The sequence below is a fragment of the Neolamprologus multifasciatus genome, chromosome 7, assembly GCF_963576455.1.
Source record: "Neolamprologus multifasciatus chromosome 7, fNeoMul1.2, whole genome shotgun sequence".
NCBI lineage: Eukaryota > Metazoa > Chordata > Actinopteri > Cichliformes > Cichlidae > Neolamprologus > Neolamprologus multifasciatus.
In genome coordinates, this window is record NC_140445.1 from 24,964,559 (window position 1) to 24,986,999 (window position 22,441).

The 22,441-nt window shown below is 40.1% G+C and overlaps 1 protein-coding gene across 3 annotated transcripts; it reads left to right on the forward strand.

The window, feature by feature from the left end:
• The first annotated feature begins 32 nt into the window (after positions 1–32).
• Positions 33–21,860, forward strand: LOC146514350 (bone morphogenetic protein 1-like). Of its 3 annotated transcripts, none has more exons than XM_085167496.1 (20): positions 33–540; positions 8,007–8,108; positions 8,221–8,370; positions 8,695–8,812; positions 9,150–9,328; positions 9,441–9,546; positions 10,462–10,586; positions 12,334–12,449; positions 13,675–13,777; positions 13,857–13,973; positions 14,093–14,238; positions 14,623–14,818; positions 14,921–15,046; positions 17,171–17,334; positions 17,520–17,700; positions 19,591–19,716; positions 20,104–20,231; positions 20,308–20,521; positions 21,385–21,635; positions 21,726–21,860. In XM_085167496.1, the coding sequence occupies exons 1-20, from the start codon at positions 414–416 to the stop codon at positions 21,858–21,860; spliced, it is 2,910 nt and encodes a 969-aa protein (XP_085023622.1). In that variant the 5' UTR covers positions 33–413. The 3 variants fall into 3 exon arrangements, with proteins under 3 accessions (XP_085023622.1, XP_085023623.1, XP_085023624.1); XM_085167497.1 differs by having other exon boundaries at positions 17,174–17,334; XM_085167498.1 differs by lacking the exons at positions 33–540; positions 8,007–8,108 and having other exon boundaries at positions 8,253–8,370; positions 8,699–8,812.
• Positions 21,861–22,441: the final 581 nt, after the last annotated feature.

A 22,441-nucleotide genomic window follows, 5' to 3' on the forward strand; every position in this document is an offset into this window, starting at 1 on the left:
CAGTCTCTCTTATTTAACCGATGTAGGTTGTCGAGAAACAGTTGTAGTGCACAAATACAGGATGGGCTACATGTCAGCTTTGTGTTCCTGCTATAGGTGTTTTCCCCCCTTTAATTTTAAATGTTTCTAACATGTTTAATAACACAGAAAGAAATGACACGGATTTTACCCGCGCTTACGTCCGATGTAAAGCCCCCTAAGTCACCTGACAGCAGGTGAAGCACCTCTCTGGCTTCAGAGGCATGGGTGTGTGCGTTGCTGTGCGCTCGGTGCTGGATGCCAGCGAAATCACTGCAGCAGCATGGAGACGTGAGGAAACAGCGCCGCCGGGCAGGAGAGTCTTTTCAGCGCCCTTTTCTCTTACTGCAGCACAATTACAAACTTTACCTCCTCTGCATATTTGATCAAAGGCAATGGAAGTCGTCCCTAGATTTTTGTTTGTTTGTCTTTGCGTTCCTCTGGCGGCTGATTGGGAGACTGTGGACGCAACTTTTACTGACCTCGGGGACGAAATCGACTACAAGGATCCATGTAAAGCTGGTACTGTCCATGTTACTGTACATGATACCTCCTTCTCTTGTTGTGTGTTATTGGTGTATTTTTGGCCAACAAGTCTTGAAGGCTCCAATCCCTGTGAGAAGAGCTAGATGTTTATTAAAGGATAAACCTTTAAAAGAAGAAAAAATGATGCTCTCAGCTTAATAGGTGTGAAGACTGGATGCAAATAAGCTTTAAACCAGGGAAAATATTTTCAGTCCAAAAATAATATTTACATATTTTTATTTTTTATTTTTTTACATTTTATTGTTGTTTGAAAATATTTAGAATAGCAGCTAATCGATTGTGAGGATGTTACACAATATGTTCAAATACAAAAAGTGTTAATGTTTTATATCCTCTGGAACAAAAAGTGATTTTTTTTTAACCTAAAGCTATTAAATCAAGTTTAATAAGAAGTAGAAAAAATAAAAAACTGTTAAACTACATGAAAATGGTGTAACTGCAGTTTTAAAAGACAAACAAACGATTGTGCCACTGCAAAATGCAGTGGTATTTACAAAAAGGACTACTTTTAAAGTCAAATGTAGACTTTCTGTACTGAAAAAGTTCAACCAATATTTTTTTTGTTTGCACTTATTTATATGTGTTTTTTCTCAAAGTAAAGCAAGCATGTTTTTATCTGTACTCAGTTGTAAGAAAGAAATGCAGAGGTGACAGTGACGCTGTAGACATAGCACAGTATGTACCCCAAATTAATTTATTTAGTGAAATAATTGTTCTTTTAATCATGTTATACTTAAAAAAAAACAACTATTATTCCTGTATTTTGTTTTCAATTTTAGTGTTTAACAGTGTAAATTTTGTTACACTTCAAAGGTCTGTCATGTAAAATAACAGTAATATTAACATTAGCATTCTGGTAGAGAATGTTAAAATAATACATGCTCCAAAATAAAGTAATGTCATATTTCCTTAATATACAACAGAGTATTGTGAGCAAGATGCAAGAAACTGCATCTGTTGAAATTAATGTGTTAAAGTACAGTAGTTGTTTTTTTAAATGCAATGAAGAGTAACTTTAAATACCTGCAGTCAAGACAATACCATAACTTTCAATTAACATAAGTGCAGTGGTACATGTCTGTGTTTTTAATATAAATAGGTTGGACTGTCATAACTAAAAGTTTAGGCAATGGCACTGATTTTGCGTTTTACACACTTTGGTTCAGGTTTTTTTTGTTACATTTTTACTTCTTTTGATGATGAAGAACAATCATAAGCATTTTATGAATTTCAAAGACTTTTATTGTTAAACAAAATACATTTTTACAAAGAGTCTGTATTTACAATGCTGACCCTTCTTCATAACTTCTGCAATTCTCCACGACGTGTTGGATATCAGCCTCAAAATCCTGTTTGATGGTGATCCAAACTCCACGATGTCCCCAGTATGTGAGCTTCTGCTTGTCCATCCACTTTTTTAAGGTCTCGCTAAGGCATAAACTCTTGGTCTGGAGAGTTTCCTGGTATTGAATCGAAAATGTTAATTTGATGATTATCGAGGCACTTTCGACTCGCTTTTGGCTTGTGACATGGCGCTCCATCATGCATGAATGTGATTATGATCATCGTTGTGATCAAGTTGGTGCACTGACAAGCCAGGAATGGCTGGTCATCAATCAGGATTTACAGAAGCCGACATCCAGTCTGCCACAGAGGACTGCAGAAGTCATCAAGAAGAGCATGTTCCTCATGTTTAACATTTATTGAGAGGGGGAAAATCCCATTAAAACAAGAAACGTTTAATGTCCTTTACCAATATAGCATAATATGTCATATTATGTCATATTATATATATATATATATATATATATATATATATATATATATATATATATATATATATATAAGGTGTACTCTCAGTGGCAAGGGAACAATAATAAGAGAACAGCACCACCAAGGCTGGAGACGGAGCAATACTGGAAGAGCATATGGGAGAAGGACGCAACCCATAACGGCAATGCTCAGTGGCTAGTGGATCTGAGGGCAGACCATAGCGACCTCCCTGAACAGGGTCCAGTAACCATCACAGTGGCAGATATCCAAGAAAGGGTCTCCAGTATGAAGAGTTGGACAGCACCAGGGCCCGACATGGTTCACGCCTACTGGCTAAAGAAGCTGACTGCACTCCACGAGCGTCTGGCAGCACAAATGAACCAGCTGCTAGTTAACGAGGGACACCCGGAATGGCTAACCGAAGGTCGGACGGTCCTGATCCCCAAGGACCCCAAGAAGGGACCAGTCCCCTCCAACTACCGACCAATAACCTGCCTCAGTACTACATGGAAACTCCTGTCAGGCATCATATCGGCTAAGATGAACAGGCACATGGGCGGATGAGCGGGACACAGAAAGGAATTGGCAAGAATACCAGAGGCGCAAAACACCAGCTACTGGTAGACAGAACAGTCAGCCGAGACTGCAAGACCAGACTAACCAACCTGTGCACTGCCTGGATTGATTACAAGAAGGCCTATGACTCAATGCCCCACAGCTGGATACTGGAATGCCTAGAATTGTACAAGATCAATGGGACCCTAAGAGCCTTCATCAGGAACTCAATGGGGATGTGGCGTACAACACTAGAGGCCAACTCTAAGCCCATAGCACAAGTCACCATCAAGTGCGGGATCTACCAAGGAGATGCTCTGTCCCACTGCTGTTCTGCATAGGCCTGAACCCCCTCAGTAAGATCATTAACAAGACTGGCTACGGATACCGACTACGGAACGGAGCAGTTGTCAGCCACCTCCTGTACATGGATGACATCAAGCTGTATGCCAAGAGTGAACGAGACATCGATTCACTGATCCACACTACCAGGCTATACAGCAATGACATTGGAATGTCGTTCGGACTGGAGAAGTGTAGTCGGATGGTAACAAAGAGAGGGAAGGTAGTCAGAACTGAGGGGATTGAACTACCAGAAGGCAACATTGTAGACATAGAGGACAGTTACAAGTACCTGGGGATCCCGCAGGCGAATGGGAACCATGAAGAGGCCGCTAGGAAAGCTGCAACCACCAAGTACCTGCAGAGGGTCAGGCAAGTCCTGAGGAGTCAGTTGAACGGTAAGAACAAGATCCGGGCCATCAACACGTATGCCCTGCCCATGATCAGGTACCCTGCTGGGGTAATAGGCTGGCCAAAGGAGGAGATAGAAGCCACTGACATAAAGACAAGAAAGCTCCTTACCATGCATGGAGGGTTTCACCCCAAGTCCAGCACCCTGAGGCTGTACGCTAAGCGGAAGGAAGGGGGCCGGGGACTGGTGAGTGTCAGCACCACAGTCCAGGATGAGACAACGAACATCCAAGAATACATCATGAAGATGGCCCCAACTGACAGCGTGCTCAGTGAATACCTCAGGCAGCAGAAACCCAAGAAAGAGGAGGGAGACGAGGAACCATCATGGAAGGACAGGCCCCTGCACGGTATGTAACACCGGCAGATAGAGGAGGTGGCTGATATCCAGAAATCCTACCAGTGGCTGGACAAAGCTGGACTGAAAGATAGCACAGAGGCACTAATCATGGCAGCACAAGAACAAGCTCTGAGTACAAGATCCATAGAGGCTGGGGTCTATCACACCAGGCAAGACCCCAGGTGCAGGCTGTGTAAAGATGCTCCAGAGACAATCCAGCACATAACAGCAGGGTGCAAGATGCTAGCAGGCAAGGCATACATGGAACGCCATAACCAAGTGGCCGGCATAGTGTACAGGAACATCTGTGCCGAGTATAACCTGGAAGTCCCGAGGTCAAAATGGGAAATGCCCCCAAGGGTGGTGGAGAATGACCGAGCTAAGATCCTGTGGGACTTCCAGATACAGACGGACAAAATGGTGGTGGCTAACCAACCAGACATAGTGGTAGTAGACAAACAGAAGAAGACGGCCGTAGTGATCGATGTAGCGGTTCCGAATGACAGCAATATCAGGAAGAAGGAACACGAGAAGCTGGAGAAATACCAAGGGCTCAGAGAAGAGCTCGAGAGGATGTGGAGGGTGAAGGTAACGGTGGTCCCCGTGGTAATCGGAGCACTAGGTGCGGTGACTCCCAAGCTAGGCGAGTGGCTCCAGCAGATCCCGGGAATAACATCGGAGATCTCTGTCCAGAAGAGCGCAGTCCTGGGAACAGCTAAGATACTGCGCAGGACCCTCAAGCTCCCAGGCCTCTGGTAGAGGACCCGAGCTTGAAGGATAAACCGCCCGCAGGGCCGTGCTGGGTGGGGTTTTTTTTTTATATATAAAAGGTTTCCATCATCCAACATGACAAACAGTTCACTGCGGTTATCCTGGGCCTCCAGCGGGTTGGGGTTCCTTTTTCACTTGTGACTTCTGAAGCTTTCAAAACAGACCACTCTTCCACTCTGAGGGAGTTGCCTGGAGACTTGAGGTCACTGAGGCTGTGCCAGCACAACCCTCAGCTGGACTGTGGTGAAATCCCTCGAGCTCCAGAGCATGGGGTGCGCACTGCAGGGGTGACAGTCATTTACAGTCACCCTTTGCTTGAGTGAGTTTACTTCAAAGGCTGACACAGGGCCCACTACCTCTTTTCATTTGTACTTTCAAAGGTTGTTACACACACTGTTAAATGAGGTATTTAGAGGGAAAGACTCAAGTGAGCAGCTCTGCTTGGCCAATATGACGGATATTATTTTTCAAAGAGCATTTCATGTCATCCTTGAGTTTTGGAAGTTATCTACAACCCTTAATTGTGTTCCTCACTCTCACCTTTGTTGGCCACTGGAAGATGTTTTGTAGCTAATCTTGTAGTTCAGCATAGAAGTTTAGGGTTTCTTCGTTCACTTCCCCACGGCCTGTTAGAGCCCAGTTTTCTGTCAGACTCTTCCTTAACAGTTCTCTGCAGCTGACACTGAGCTATGCCATATCTTGAAGCTGTTTCACCACTTTTGTCTTCTACTGTGTTTGCTGCACTGCTGACTTTGTATGAAATCCTGTAGTGACGCAACTTGTTTTTTTCTTTTTTGTTTTTTTTTTAAGGTATTGCAGAAAAGTTGATGAGACCTTTAAAAATCTACCTCTGGGGCATTTACCTCTGTGAATTCGTGGAGTTCACTCATTTTGTGTGTCAAAGTGCAAATTCAGTCTATTTTATCTGCTGTTAGCATTTTATATACAGACCTGTATGAAAGAGCCAATGCTTATTTCTTTTTGTTGTGGTATAGAAAATATGTGTAGTGATTTATTGAAGCAAGAATACATGGAGAGCCAGTATATAAGGTAAAAAAAAATGAGTGCAATTTTAATAAGTTTGAATGTCAATATTTGCTCTGACCATCTATATTCTTTAACACAGTCTGAGTCTTAGTCAGGTTTTTTGTAATGTCTTTATGTAGTCTTCAGGAATAGTTCTAGAGGCTTCTTGAAGGACATTCAAAGCTCTTCTTTGGCTGCTCTTTGTTCTGTTCTATCAAATATGATCCCACACTGCATCAGTAATGTTGAGGTCCAGGCTTTGGGGAGACCAATCCATGAGTCTCGTGGATTGGTCTCCAAACACTTTACAGGTGGTACTGCATGGCGGATCAGAATCTAGTGGTATTTTTCTATGTTCATAATTCCACAAATTTTGACAAGATCTCCATCACCACTGACTAAAATGCAACTCCAAACCATGACAGAGCCTCCACTGTGTTTTACAGACAGCTGTAGACACACCATTCCCTCACCTTCTGACCTCCTCCATATATCTTGATAATGATTTGAATCTACAATTTGGATTCATCACTCCATCAGTCTAGTTCTTGTGTAATTTGGTATACCTCAGTTTTTCCTTTCTGTTTCTCTTTCCTAATAATTGCTTATTGACAGCCGTCCTTCCACTGAGACCATTTCTGATGAAGCTTCAGTGAACAGTAGATGAATCAACTAAAGAGCCAGATGTGTCTCTCAGATCCTCTGTCAGGGCCTTTCTAGATGTTTTTTTCCTATTTCTTAAGGACATGACTTTCAGTTGCTGTTCATCTGTTGTAGGTTTTTGGCCTTCCACTCTTTGTTTTTCTTCCACTTGTGCAGTTTACTTAGTTTAGTTAGACATGGTGCATCTTATGCAGAGATATCAGCTGATAGCTGGTTGGTGCAAAAATCTTATTTTCTATCTGTCAAACTGTGCAATCTTTGGTATTTTTCATGGATTCAACTAAAGAAATTGGAGGATTTTTATTTAATTATTCATTTTACAACAAGCTGCTAGTAGCAAAGAGCCTGAAGATACAATTTAAAATAGGTTCTTTGCTAAGTTGTTTGTTATGTGCAGACACAACACCGGTTCACCCCTTGTTAAGTGACTTTTTATGCTTGAATGAGTAATAGGTCAGTGGTAAGTGGCTTAAACAAAAAAACAGACAAACAAAAAGAAACAGTCCTGTGAAAATGGTCTGGTACAAGAACTGAAATAAAATATGAGTGAAAAGCAATGTGTAAAAGACTATTGCTCAAGACCACTTTAAAGAATTACAACAGTCTGTCTCCTTGGAAGCAAAGCATAAAGAAATGGGTGTTGGCTCAAAAGTTTTGCACGCTACTGCATTTAGAAGTCCAAATTTTGCAGCTTGTGTGGATTTAAAACAAAAGTCAAATATCATACTGATATCTCAGATATGAACATACACACACGAACACACACAAGAGTACACTGATCCGGTCAGTTGCTAAACACTGAATAGCAGGTTTTTTAATAGTAACTAACTTTAGCATTGCTCTAAATTAAAACCACGCTGTTAGAATAATGATTAATGGTATTTCTAATCTTAAATTAGAAATTTATCTCAACTTATCCCAACCTTCTTACCGACTCCAAAGAGATTTTATGATATTTAGTTAAAAATGTGAACTGATTTAATCATTCAATTTCTACTGTATGCACCCATTTCAGTTGCTATTCAGCAGTCCTGCAAACTCCAGCTCAGCACGGTCACAGTCCTGTAATGTATTCAGTTCACATCTTCCTTCCTTCCTTTAAAAGGACACAAACAGTCCCCAGATATGTTTTAGTTTGTGAGCCAAGGGCAGGTTGCAAAAAGAGATGACTTCAATAAACTTGTTAAAGTAGATGAGACAATCCAATAAAAGTCCCACTGAAGGACAAACTAATAAGAAGAGTCAAAACATAGAAGACAAAATAAGGCAGCAGGAAGAGGTGAACATGAGCAAACCACAAGAAGAAATAGCAGCTCTAAAAAAACATGTAATCGAATGAGGACAAAAACACAAAGAAGGGGAAAAGACAAACGTTGAAAGGGGTTGAGAAAATAAAACAAAAAATTAAAACCTTTAATCAGAGAGTTTTTAATATCAGCGACTTTATGTTCATGTTGTTGTGTGACTGCTCTTTAAGAGGTGGTTTCTAAAATTCTCCTCCCTGTCACTTTAACACAAAGTTATATATCTTTAATTTATCGGAGAACTTTTATCCTCATAGCTGCCTTTTTGGGAGACATCGCACTGGATGAAGACGACCTCCGCTTATTCAAAGGAGCTGATGATGCACAGCACGCTGTCCAGAGCAACCACACAAACTCAGGTGTCGAAACAGAGAAAACCCAACTAATATGTTAGGAATTCAAACTGAATGTGCAAATAAGGGGATCATAATCAAAACAAACTCCCCTGAACGTCCTATCTATCTTTTACAGCTAACAGTTCCACTTCCAGTGAAAACAGAAGGAGTGAGAGGGCTGCTGACAGACGCAGCCTCCGTCGACAGAGGAGAGCAGCCACCGCCAGACCTGAGCGAGTATGGCCTGATGGTATCATCCCCTACGTGATCAGCGGAAATTTCAGTGGTGAGCTTTGGTGGACAACAATAAGTCTTACATCTGATTTCACCATGATAGGATGGTTGCAGGTTATCAAAAAGCAAATGAATTTTAGGTGTAATGCTTAACAGTGCATCCACCTGACAATTCAATCAAAAAGAACTGACAACATACCAGACGGCATAGAGGTTATTTTCTGCAGACTTGCTGGGCCTCAAAATCTTCGGCTTGCCCTGTAGTGTGCATTGGGCACAAAAACATTTAAAAACCACTGCTTTAAGGAGTCTTTGTTGCCATGTGCAGCTTGGACATCCTGAAACTGTCAACGTCTAATTCAGAGTTTCCTTTCAGGCAGTCAGCGAGCCATTTTCCGTCAGGCGATGCGTCACTGGGAGAAACACATTTGTGTAACGTTCACAGAGAGGGCGACTGAAGAAAGCTACATTGTTTTCACTTACAGACCTTGTGGGTAAGTTGGGAGCATGTCAACATTTTTATGATGTCATCTGTTTTTTAACAGAAGTGTTTGTCTCAGCTAACTGGCTTAGAAAAAAAATGCACAATGATCTAAACTAAAATTATTGGAGTTCTTATTCCTTTATTTATTTATTTTTTACCAGATTTATTGTTTCCACTGTTTTCTATTCAGAAACCACAGACTGTATATAAAAGATGTAAAGCTCAGACTGAATACTTTCTTTAAAAGTGGGCATATACCTCTCTTTATAGTTAACCTGTTAAAAACATGGGGGGGGGGGGGGTAATAAAAACAGGATGTGGACCTGAATAGTGTCGCTGACCGGCAGGTGTTGCTCCTATGTGGGGAGGAGAGGTGGCGGTCCTCAGGCTATCTCTATAGGAAAAAACTGTGATAAGTTTGGCATCGTTGTGCATGAACTCGGCCACGTGATTGGCTTCTGGCATGAACACACACGTCCAGACCGTGATGAGCATGTAAGCATCATCAGAGACAACATTCAACAAGGTACTCTTACTGCATGCGTGCGTTGAGGATGAAATAAATATGTGGGAATGGTTACTGATGCTGCAGATGTTTGTCTTTGCATTTAGTTGTTTGCCTGTTTGTCCATCAAAAGGGCAGGAGTATAACTTCCTGAAGATGGAACCAGGGGAGGTCGACTCACTGGGAGAGGTATACGACTTTGGCAGCATCATGCATTACGCAAGGAATACATTTTCCAGGTTGGCATCTTTTTTTGCTTCATGTTTTATCTCCTAAAGTTAGTATATTCTCAACAGAAATGTAAGCTTTTTTTTCTTTTGTTTTTGTGTTTTTTTCTGAACATTTACACTTTTAGCTTTACCATATTTACATTAACAGCCAATTAAAAACCTTTCTTATGGCAGTTAATCGCTAAATATCTCTTAAATTCATGATTTTCTCTGCCTACCTCCAAACTGCGAACACACTAGCCTGACTAGCCCCACGTGTCATCGTCACCAAGCTTGTTTCTGATTATCTAACAGGGCTATTACCCTGACCTGGTGTTTGTCCCTTGAGTCAGCTCTGCTTAGCATGCCTCACAGGAAACCTCTGGGGGATTTGTCCTGTATTGTTACAGAAGCGATTCCACACTAGTCTCCTTTTTTGTTTCTCTCCCATGCATGTCGTTGCCCCTTTCAGTTTCACTGTGTTTTGGTTTTTTACCCCCATAACCACATTGCAGGTCTGGGTCATGGAGGCATGCCAAGCTAAAAAAAGGCCCGGCAGTTCAGTCTTTGTCAAACAATTTGGGGTGGAGTGGCCTTTTACTCTGGCATTCAGGAGCGGGCTCCACTGAGCCGGCTGGCACCGGCGAAAGGCCCCATTCAGAGCGCTCTGTTTGCACATGCTTGTTATTCATGGGTGCATCACCATGGGAACTGCGGGGTGGGAGCTCCAAACTCAGTGAAAGATGATCACAATCAATAAATCAAGGTCCTGAACAGGCGGTACATCAGAAAAATCATGTAGATTTCATCGATCCTTCAGTTTAAAACCTCTGAAACTCAGATCTTCTTGCACATCAGTAAAAGTTAGAAGTTAGAAGATGTTTTTTTTCTCTTCAGGCTTTAAGTGTTGTCACTGAATTCTTTGCTGTGGTTTTTCTGAAACAGAGGCATCTTCTTAGACACAATCTTGCCCCGTTATGATGTCAATGGAGTCAGGCCGTCTATTGGGCAGAGGACCAAGCTCAGTAAAGGAGACATTGCACAGGCCTGCAAACTCTACAAATGCGCAAGTAAGCTACATTTGATGTAGAGAGGCTAACCAAACTTCACCAAACTATATAATAAAATCCCATGTGGCCTTTATACTTTTATTATTTATTAATTTAAAAGTAACTGGTCTAACTGAAGATAAAACTTCTCTACCCTTGTCAAACAAAAACAAAGGTTTAACAAAAAAAGGTTCAGGGATTCTTGCTTGATATTAAATAGAGCACAAAACCATGGAACAAAAACCTCCATATTCAGGAGAAATAATACAATTTTACTCTTGGATAAAATTCTTCTACGATCAAACACAACAACACAAACGGTTTAAGATGCCAAAATTAAATCCCCTGTTCACTTCATGCTATTTGGACAGCTGTGCCGACTTCAATATCTAATATGAAATCTTGTCAAAATACAACAACACCAAATGCTGTCAGTTTAAAGAAAGAATAAATAAATATTTCACTGCAGTACATTTCTAAGAAAACAGTCTTGATGCCATATTTTATCTGCTTTCTTGCAGAGTGTCTTCTGGAGTGTGTCACACTCATTTACCCACATTTCCAGGCAGACGTCAGCTGTTGATCCATTTACTGAGATCAACAGCTGACCTTTGGAGTTCCTGCGTCAATGAATATGTAAAAATTGCTCAGCTCACTAATATGTTTCACAGACTCGTGGGCCTCATGTTCTAGCCGAGAATGACGCAGTGAACGATGGTCAGGTTAAGGTTGATCTTTAGACACACAGGAGTGTCGCTCCTCGTCTCTATCAAACCAATTATAGCAGCTGCTCACTTGCAAAGCCAACAGACTATCCACATAGCTGGATAGTCTGGATAGTAGCTTTTAATTTTTGCTTAGAGACGTTCTTCACACTGATGGTTTCTAACTGCAGGACAGTGCAGACAGCAACTGTGTTGCATACTGTAACTGCAATCGAGAAATGAAAAGCTGCTCACTCTTTAGGGAATTCTGATATAGATAAGGCATGTGGTTTAAGACTCCTAAAAACTCTAACACTCCTGGATCCTTTTCATTTCTGTTTTATTTAGTTAGTGGTAGTTTTCAAGTTGAAACAGCAGTTTCAACCTTATGGCAGCATAATGAAAAGTCTAATCTCTAGTGTAACAGGTTAAAAGTAAAAGTGATTTTATTATTATGTGCACCATGGACTGTTTCATACAGAAGATGATTAGGGTCACTGGAACAAAAATTGGGCACATCTTTTTTTTTTTTTTTTTTTTTTCCAGAATTCAGACTTTAAGCTCAGAAAAAAAGTCAGAATTCTGACTGAAGAGTGAGCAGCTTTCCATTTCTTGATTGCAGTTACAGTCAGAATTATGACTTTTTTTCTCAGAATTCTGGAAAAGAAAAAAAAAGGTGTGTCCACTTTTTTTCTTTCAGTGGCCCTAATCGTCTTGCATAGATTCAAGATGTGCTAAAAATCCGAGGAGATTATATGTTTTTATCCCCATTGTACACCCTATTTGAAGCAAGACATGGAACTCATTTTTCATTTCTACTAATTCTGTGCTTGTGAGGCACTCATGACTGAGAGTTAATCATCACTGGTTTAAATAAATTGATAAAAAATGATATTATTTCTCCCTAAAATGAACCCTTTGTGAAATGGTTTTTTTTTTTTTTTTTTACCTGAACACCAATCAGACGATCAGTCAAGGCTATGCAATGTTTCTTTCCTCAAATAAACTCTTTCTGTTTTAAGTTCTTAGCTAAATATATTTTAAATAATCTCCTATTGTGACAGAATGTGGGGAAAGTCTGCAGGACAGTTCCGGAAACTTCTCTTCCCCTGGTTTCCCTAACGGATACTCGGCATACACCCACTGTGTCTGGAGGATTTCTGTCACTCCTGGAGAAAAGGTACTCAATATGTGGAGCTAATATGCATTAGCTCCATAAGGGCATGATCAGCATGGTTACTCACCTATTGAATTTATAAAGCCTTTATCCATAGTGATCATGAGCTAAATCAAAAGATAAAGTGGTAGTGCAACAAGATAATGAGCTTAAACACATCATAGAATCATAATTTATTTTTCAAACTGCCAATTCAAAGCCCTGATGTTAGCAGTTAATGTGAGGAAATCCACTAACATCTTTCCAGGGAATACAGACACAGATAGCTGCAGATACCACAAACGAGCAGTCATTCTTATTTATGCTTATTTATGCATAAGAGCCCATGAGTAGTTAGTGGATTGTTATGTAGTTTCTTCAAGTGACTCCTCAAGTCATAAGGAAAAACTTAGCGTGCGAAAACTTGGCAGGCATGCAGACATCTGCGCGGAGCCTCGCCATCTGAAGAAGAAATTTGTGCCACTTGAACTTCAGCAGATGCAGAAACTATAACGCACGCATTACAGTCGAAGCTGTTCTGCAAGGAGGACTTGAGTAAAGTTGAAATGGGGTCCATTAAGTGTTGCATTAATGCTCCATATCAGTTAGCAAGCATTCACAGCACATGGACTGCAACCATCCTTTTTACTTCTTCTGCTAAGTTAACAAGTTTCCCAATCGCAAATGTATAATATTGAAATAATTTTCTTAAATAAGTTAGTGACCAAGTCATATGTTTTTTGTTTTTTTCTCATTTGTTTGGGCTGATTGGTGTTTCTAATTTAGCCACATAGTGAATATGGCTAAGTCAGTCTAGTTATTTCATTCATATAATAGCTACTTTTGGTCGCTCTTATTCACAAGGCGTCAACACAATGAGTCGTACTACGGTGGCCCTGAGAGGCGAAACATACTGCAACTTAAGAAAACACCAGCAATAAGAAAAAAGCTGCAAAAGCACACAAAACACAACGTTTTTTTCCTATTTCTGTTCTAGTTTTTCCTATTTCTGTTTTGTTTTTTCCTATTTCTGTTCTTGTTTTTCCTATTTCTGTTTTGTTTTTTCCTATTTCTGTTCTCGTTTTTCCTATTTCTGTTTTGTTTTTTCTTATTTCTGTTGTCATTTTTCATATATACGTTGTGTTTTGTGTGCTTTTGCAGGGTTTTTCTTATTGCTGGTGTTTTCTTAAGTTGCAGTCCGTTTCATTTGCTAACACCCTGGTGTCCTTCTGTCTCCTCTGCATCTTAGATTGTTCTCAATTTTACGTCCATGGACCTATTCAGGAGTCACTTGTGCTGGTACGACCATGTCGAAGTCCGAGACGGCTTCTGGAGGAAGACTCCTCTAAAAGGTCTGTTGTACTTGCGTCTCTAATGTGAAGTTCTTACCGAGAAGAAATGACAGTTTGGGGGTTTTTTGCACTTTTGCAGGGCGTTTTTGTGGAGACACACTTCCAGCTCAGATTATCTCGACCGACAGCCGACTGTGGATTGAATTCAGGAGCAGCAGCAGCTGGGTGGGCAAAGGATTTTCAGCTATTTATGAAGGTACAATGCTCAGTTTTCCCGTGCATCTCCTTTTGGTACAGATGTGAATTTGGCCATATGAAAGCAAGTCTGTGACTGTAATCAACTGCTGCTTATGTCACTTCTCACCTCCTGCGCAGCCATCTGTGGAGGAGAGGTGAAGCGGGAGAGCGGCCAGATCCAGTCGCCTAATTATCCTGATGAATACCAGTCCAACAAAGAGTGTGTGTGGAAAATCACAGTGACAGAGGGGTTTAATGTTGGCCTCTCCTTTCAGTCATTTGAGGTAAAATGACCTCTTTTGTTGTTATTCCTGCATTCTGGCAATGTGCTAGCAAATAAAATTAAAAGGTGGTCCCTGCAGTGAATGGTGCAGTTGGCATATAGAGAAGAATGGCCAACCTGGAAAGATTTAAAACAGTCTTAGCTAATTTGCAATGATTTTAATGTGCTGCTATGTTGGAATTTGTTTTATTAAACTTGTTAAATAATTACTATACTATACTATACTATAGTACTATAGCAACTTTTTTAAACTCTACAGAGTGTCAGCAGAAAAAAAACCATCTCACTTTTATTGTTTGTGGATGGCGAGGATGACGCTTTGGACAGACTTCACAATCCTCTGCTGTAATGTCTATTAGCAGACTTTTGTGTCCACGCTGTGCAGATTGAGAAACATGACAGTTGTGCCTACGACTACGTGGAAGTGAGAGACGGCGCTTCAGAGAGCAGCCCGCTGCTCGGACGTTTCTGCGGGTACGACAAACCAGACGACATCAAAAGCACCTCCAACCAGCTCTGGCTCAAGTTTGCTTCTGACGGATCGGTCAACAAAGCTGGGTTTGCGGCCAACTTTTTTAAAGGTCAGAAGGTCATTTTAGCAGCAAACAATCTGGCAGCAGTGAGACCTGTTTGATGCATTTGTCTGGCACAGAAAACTAGTAATTGCCATTTTCTTTTGTTAGAGATGGATGAGTGCTCCAGACCTGACAATGGTAATTGCGAGCAGCGCTGTCTGAACACACTGGGTAGCTACAGATGTGCTTGTGACCCTGGGTTTGAGCTGGCAGCTGACAAACACACCTGTGAGAGTGAGTTTACAGCCTGACTGCTCATATTAAATTATTGTCAACTTCAGAATGCTACTGCTTCACGATATGAAGTACACTCTGACGAGTATGTTCCCTCTACATGATATATACTCACTATGTACACCTTTAACTGCTCATTAACCAAATATCAAATCATCGAAACATGTCAGCAAGACAGTATATTTAGGCATGAAGAAATGGTCAAATGATCTGCTGAAGTTCAAACTTGAGCATCAGAATTGGGAAGAAATGTGACGCTGAACTTATCAGACGGACTGTTCCGAGCAATTTTCTGGGATTTTCCCACACATCCATCTTTAGTATTTACAGAGAATGGTCCAAATAAGTTAAAATAACCAGCAAACATTTAACATTTAAGCATTACCACTCTCGGTTTATCAGAATTTACCAGATATTTAATGTTAGCTTTGGCTTGGATGAATAGTGGGTCTTGTCTGAGTCTTGTAGCCTTGAAGATGGCAGCAGATGTGCATGGCCGTGTAGTAAATCGGTGTGTTGCCCGACACTTTTCAAAGAAATAAGAATTTACTCTTGACTAACTTGACTCTCAGTTTCTCAGCTTTTAAAATACACCAACTTCTTTAAATCCTTAAACTATAGAAAAAACAAAAACTTTGCAGATTCCTCCGCTTCCATCAGTGACTCCACTGAAGTGTTGTTGCTGTATGTCTCTGCAGGTCACCATGGAAACACTTCATGCAAGTTTGTGTAGTTGTAAACTAAACACTATTTATTTATTTTACACTACACTATTCTATACTTTATTTATTATTATAGTGTAGTATATTAATATGTATATAATATACTAGGCTATAGCTTCCCTAGTTCACTGCTGTGAAAAATTAATACAAACGGTGACTGATGACTCAGAAAAGAAAGATGGAAATTCCAACCTGCAGTGATGAGGTTGATGAAGTGTCTTAGGGGTTAAAACACTGGGTCGTTAGCTTTGCAGGGGAACGATGCATAAGTTTGAAGCCTGACAGCATCTCTTGTATATGTAGCTCTGGTCTTTTGGATAAAGTGGCCCTTTAAAGAGCTCAGCGGCAGAGACCTTTTTGTATTTTGTTAAAACCTAAAGCCCCACAGCATAATAATAATAGTTTATATGAGACATTCATTATTCATGAGGCTACCTCATGTCATTTTTTCTTGGATACTAATGTTTAGAGAGGCCCCACTCACCATGGGAAACACACATGTGCACAATAATAATTCCATAATTCCTGCAGGTACTGACTTTAGAGGGAGAATCAAGACACATAATAAAGTTGAGTTTAGGTAAGGGTTCAAATTTTCAAAATAAAAGATATTTAAACCACCTCGTAAAACGGTCTCTGGTTAACAAATGAGTCCAGTGCGTGATGACTGCTTCCAACAGTATAATGTCACAAAGCTCAGATGATCCCAGACTGGCTTCTTGGCCAGGACAGTGACTTCACTGTACTCAAATGGCCTTCACAGTGACCGGTCCAATACACCACCTTTCAGATGTGGTGAAACGGCAGATTCACATTGTTAATGTGCAGCTGACAAATCTGTTTGTAATTTCTGTAGTTTAGAATTTCTGCCATGTCATGCTTAATTTTACGGTAGTGCGCCTAAGCTGTCAGCTCTATTATGCTTACAGTTAAATCCCACATCTTTTTTTCCCTGTGCTATAAATAGATAGATGTAAACCTAAAGTTATATAGGCCATATATATATGATTTCTGATAATAATCCTGAGTATTTGGGACTTGCAGGTGTTACTAGAATGAGATTTTTACCTTGTTGAGTCATGTTTCTACCACATGAGGGCAGCGCTCCCCTGTTGTATCTTCACTAAGAACTTAGATCTTGATTCATCGTTTTAAAAGTGTTTGCAGACACAAATAGCAGTAGGAGCTGACGTTTACTCTCATTTTAAAAAAATAACAAATAATCTAACTAATGGTGTTAAATTTAAGGATGTCTTTTCCAGTACCACAATTTCAAATCCATCAGTTTAATTATTTTGATTTAAAAAAAAAAAATCTTCTGTTGTTTCTGGGATTTGGGGTTTTGTGTTGTTTTTTGTTTTTTTTACTTTTACCACTTAAATCTGTGTTTTTGCCCCACCAGCAGCTGCCTGTGGTGGATTCATCACCATGCTGAATGGCTCCATCATCACCCCCGGCTGGCCCAAAGAATACCCACCCAACAAGAACTGTGTCTGGCAGCTAGTGGCACCCATTCAGTATCGCATCACCCTGGTGTTTGATGTGTTTGAAACCGAAGGGAATGATGTTAGTGGGGTTTTTTGTGATTTGCTAGGAAAGTGCTTGTACACATGGTTAAAGAGCATTCAGCAGGAATAAATACCTGATAAAAATCTCTCGTGCTAAAATATATGTGTAAAAAAATACATCAAGTGAATGACGCACATCAATACATTTATTAACAGGGATCATTTCTGTGTGTTTCCCATCAGGTGTGTAAATATGACTTTGTGGAAGTGCGCAGTGGGTTGAGCTCAGACTCGAAGCTTCACGGCAAATTCTGTGGAGCAGAGAAACCAGAGGTCATCACCTCCCAGCAGAACAACATGAGAATTGAGTTTAAGTCTGATAACACCGTCTCCAAGAGAGGCTTCAAGGCTCATTTCTTCTCTGGTGAGTTGACTGATGATTTAGGAAGCATAGAAGGAACTGCAGAGTAAATGTATCTGTTATGGTAACTGGAGGGACTCAAACGCAGGACTCCTTGGCTCAAAGGAAGAACAGAGGGTTTATTCACAAACACCAGGTGAAATGTGCAACAGTGACAAAGTGCTATATACAAGGGTGCAGGGATCAGGGCTCCAGGGAATCCACAGGGAAAAGCAGGGGAACACTCTCACTCCTCTTCAGTCTCTCTTGGTGTCTCACCAGTCTCTTACTCCTCTCTCGCACTAGAATCTCTGTAGGCAACAAGGGCAGGTCCACGGTGTCTGTACACTGGAAACAATGTGTTAATGCAAGAAGCAAAACCACAGGAACTAGACTGCAGTGTCCTAGCCAGGATTTCACTGACACAGGTCAAGCATCGATCCAGCGAAGAGCAGTCTTGCTTCTTCCCTTTAGTAGAGGCCAGTTAATGAGACGCAGATGTTCATCTCGCAGGTATGTAGGCCAAAGGCGGGAGCCCACAATTTGATATACCTTTATTAGTCCCACAAGGGGAAATTTCACAATGAACTCCACCCAGGCGACAGAGGGAGAGAGAAAAAAGAGGAAACAACACATTTCTCAGGCAGATCTGCTGGACCGTGACAATAACAGTATGGTGCAGGGAAAACGGCAAAACCAGAAAGATGCAGTCCGCTGACTTCACAGTGAGATATAATGTATCACAGAGATATAATCTTACACAACCTTGCCCAGAATGCTTAGTATTCGTGTGTAAACACATTCTTCCTCTTGTGTATTTTTATTATTCACATCAAAATCTGCGGATTTTCTCTTCTTTTACAGTTCTTTATTTTTGCCCCTTTAATCAAGCTAGTCAAATAATATAACAATAAAATCAAAGCATAAAATTTCAATAGAACAGAATAGAATAGCTACTTTATTGTGATTCAGAACACAGACCAGTTTGTGCACATCAGAAAAACCATTTGGTGCATTTACTCACCATTGGACTGTACGACTTAAATCATAATACAATCTAAATCTATGGATGTGAAAAGAATCTCAGATATGTAAACGTAAGAATATAAGAGACATTTGTCTAAATACATTACTCAAAAAAAGAGAAAACCTGTAAAGAATATTAGGAAAATAAGAATAAAAATTTAAAAAAAGAATCATAATGTCACCATTTCAGGTATGAACATTTTATATTATTAAAAAAAATACTGCACATATAAATGGCCCCTCTCCATTACTTAAATGGTAAACTAATTGCCCAGTTTGTAAATATGCAGAAAATTTTCCAGAATATGGAACTGAAAATGATTATAATAGTTCCCCTTTTAAAGTCTGGCTAATGACCAGATTACATGTTTTTATGCAATATCATTAGATAAACAGCTACCTGAAGTTTTTTACTTTTCCTCAGCAACACTAAAAAGCACGTTTAAACTCTGTACACTACGACAATGTATGATTTCTAGCAGCCATATAATCCTAAAATCCTGTGCCTAGTGTAGCAGACATTTCCTTCTTGAGGAAAGGCTTAATCTCAGTCTGACCCAATAAGTTGTGCATGTTTTCTGATGCCTGCTTTCACACATTAGAGTGTGGGAAAAATTCTATTCTGATTATTTCAGATTATTCTGAAATGTATTATGTAAACTGCCTAGAGTACCAGGATCAGCAAGCTCTATATAACTTTTGGGAATTATTTTTACATCAGTCAAATCCTTATAAATGATATATACTATGTGTAGTAGTGTCAAAATAAAAAGCAAAATTACAAATTACTTCTACAATATCTGAATGTTACTGTTTGTCACTGGAATTTGTTGCTAGTGACAATAAAGTTTCTATTGTATTCTATTCTACTCTATTCTATGTCCACAGATATAGATGAGTGCTCCAAAGGTAATGGAGGCTGCCAGCATGAATGTGTAAACACCTTCGGGAGCTACAGCTGTCAGTGCCGCAGGGGCTTCATGCTGCATGACAACAGGCATGACTGCAAGGAAGGTGCAGTATGTTCACTCATCAGTGTGATGTATGGCCTTATATATCCTTACTTTTCTCTAGTGGACACATGAAGCTATCGTTTGTGATTCACTTACTATGTAAAGATGAAGTAGTCTCCTAGAGGGAACACACCCTTTACCAGCTGCTGCATATTTACAGACAAAAGTATGACCTTAGGACTATTTATTAATAGCCTGAGTGGGAAAGTAGGATTGCTTAAGGGGAGCTTTAGTTTTGCTTTCATTTTGACAGTTAATATGTTCGGCCTGTTTTCCACAGCATGACCTCAGAGGATGCTTGTGCTGGAGAAAAGGAAATGATGTGTAGCTGTCATTGTTCTGCATCCTGCTTTGTTTTTTTGCTTTCTTGTTTGTTTGTTTTTTACAGCTGGATGTGATCATGTGATAAACAGTGTGTCCGGCACCATCGCCAGCCCTAACTGGCCTGACAAATATCCCAGCAAGAAGGCTTGCACCTGGTCTCTTTCTACAACCCCGGGCCATCGAATCAAACTCGTATGTCACGATGCCAAAATTAAAGCTGTTCAAAATCATTTATATCGTTTTAAGTTTAACTCAAAACCATTTCCAGATTTTTAATGAGGTCGACATGGAGGCTCATCTGGAGTGCGCTTATGATCATCTGGAGATTTATGACGGACGAGACAATCGCGCCGCGACTCTGGGACGCTTTTGTGGCACCAAAAAGCCTTCTCCGGTCATCTCCAGCGCCAACAAAATGTTCCTGCGTTTCTTCTCCGACAACTCTGTGCAGAAGAGAGGGTTTGAGGCTTCGTACAGAGCAGGTGAGCAAACTACAGTGGCCCTGAGAGGTCAAACCTTCTGCAACATAAGAAAACACAAAACGCAAATAGAAAAATGCTGCAAAAGCACTCAAAACACAACAAAGGTTAAATAAAGGAAAAACAGAAATTTTAAAAAATACAATGGAAATAAAAAAAAAAACAATAACAAACACAAAAAACTCACAAGTGAAAGCGTTTTTGGAAAAACACCAATGTGAGTGAACAGCTGCAGAAGTGACAAGCTAACAGTTGCTTTGCTAACAGCAAACATGTATCTATATTATTATATGAATCATAACACTGCATGAATCCTTTGAACACGTCTCAGTGAAAGCCTTCCCATGTTTTGGTCTCCATCAGCTCCACAGCTGTTAACGTCTCCTCAAAAACACTTGAATCTTTGAATCCTTTGTGTTAGGTTCAGTTTCCATTTCCAACTTCCATTGTGTTTTGAGAGATTTTGTTTGTTTTTTTCAGTTGTCTTTGTGTTCTAGTCAACTTCTATTGTGTTTTATTCAGCTTCTATTTTGCTTTGTTCAGTTTCCTTTGTATTTTATTCAATTCACCTTATGTTTTGTAAGATTTTCTTCAACTTCTTTTGTGTTTTGATTGTTTTTTTACAGTGTTTTCTGTTTGTCTGTGTTTTCTTAAGTTGTTTTGCATCTCAGGGCCACTGTAGTAAACAGACTATAAAATACTGCTCTGCTAAAAAAGAAAAAAAAAAACCCCAAGCAAAAATAGAGTAAAATGGTGTTTTGAAGACAGAATAAAAGCTAAAAAATGTCACAATTCAGTTGCATTCCTTCCTAACTTTTATGAGTTCCTCTTTTTGACCCTCTAATTTTGTGGTTGTGGATTCTCAGAATGTGGAGGAAGCTTTAAAGCAGAGGTCAAGACAAAAGATCTGTACTCCCATGCCCAGTTTGGAGATAACAACTACCCTGGAGGCTCTGACTGTTTGTGGGTGGTAACTGCTGAGAAGGGTTACGGTGTCGAGATCATCTTCCAAGTGTTTGAAATTGAAGAGGAGGCTGACTGCGGGTACGATTATGTGGAGCTATATGACGGCGCTGACACCAAGTCTCCCAGGCTGGGACGATACTGCGGATCTGGGGTAGGGCTGAATAAAGTCAGTCTCGCTCACTAATTTCTATTTTTTATTTATTTGTTTATTTACTTGTCTGTATCGGTTGCTTTTCCTCAGGCCCCAGAGGACGTGTACTCAGCTGGAGACTCCATTGTTCTAAAATTTCAATCGGATGACAGCATCAATAAAAAAGGCTTTCATGTACGCTACATAAGCACAAAGTTCCAGGACACATTACACGTAAGCAAGTGACTTTCCAAACCTTCCCCAAACCTAAATGGAGACTTCACCCCTAGCATTTGGTTGGTCACACCCATTTCCTGGCGAGGAGTGAATGCACGGGTTGATACCACAAACAACAGCCCAAACGCTTTACATTGACTTCTGTTAGACAGACTGAAGCCATGCAGAGACATTACATCTTCACTCTTCATCATCATATAGCCCTGTACCGTAACAGTTTGAATGATTTCATATATAAATATGCTATCGCACCACTTGTAATGAGCTGATTGGAGTTTTAAAATGTAAAATGTATATATTGTGATAATAGTTTGCCTTTTTATTTTAATCATAATTTCCACTGTCACTTTTTTCTCTCTGAGGTTGAAACCTTCATCACTTCTGTTGGATGTAATGCAGTTTCATGTATTATATTACTTGATAAATTAACTTAATATGTATGGAAAACAGCAAAACTGTATTCTTGAATCATACCTAATCACTTATTTAAGATTATATTCTTATCTGGCTTTGCTTTAAATTAGTTTAGTTTTTGAGTTTGTATGTCAGCCATCCTCTACAGCTTCTTGTTGTTGCTTCACAGCAGTTAC

Bases quoted from the DNA above. Each gene is read 5' to 3' on its own strand.
- LOC146514350 (XM_085167496.1), top strand. From the start codon at position 414: ATGGAAGTCGTCCCTAGATTTTTGTTTGTTTGTCTTTGCGTTCCTCTG. The intron at 14,239-14,622 runs GTAAAATGACCT...CACGCTGTGCAG, and splicing joins TCTCCTTTCAGTCATTTGAG to ATTGAGAAACATGACAGTTG. The intron at 14,819-14,920 runs GTCAGAAGGTCA...TTCTTTTGTTAG, and splicing joins TGCGGCCAACTTTTTTAAAG to AGATGGATGAGTGCTCCAGA.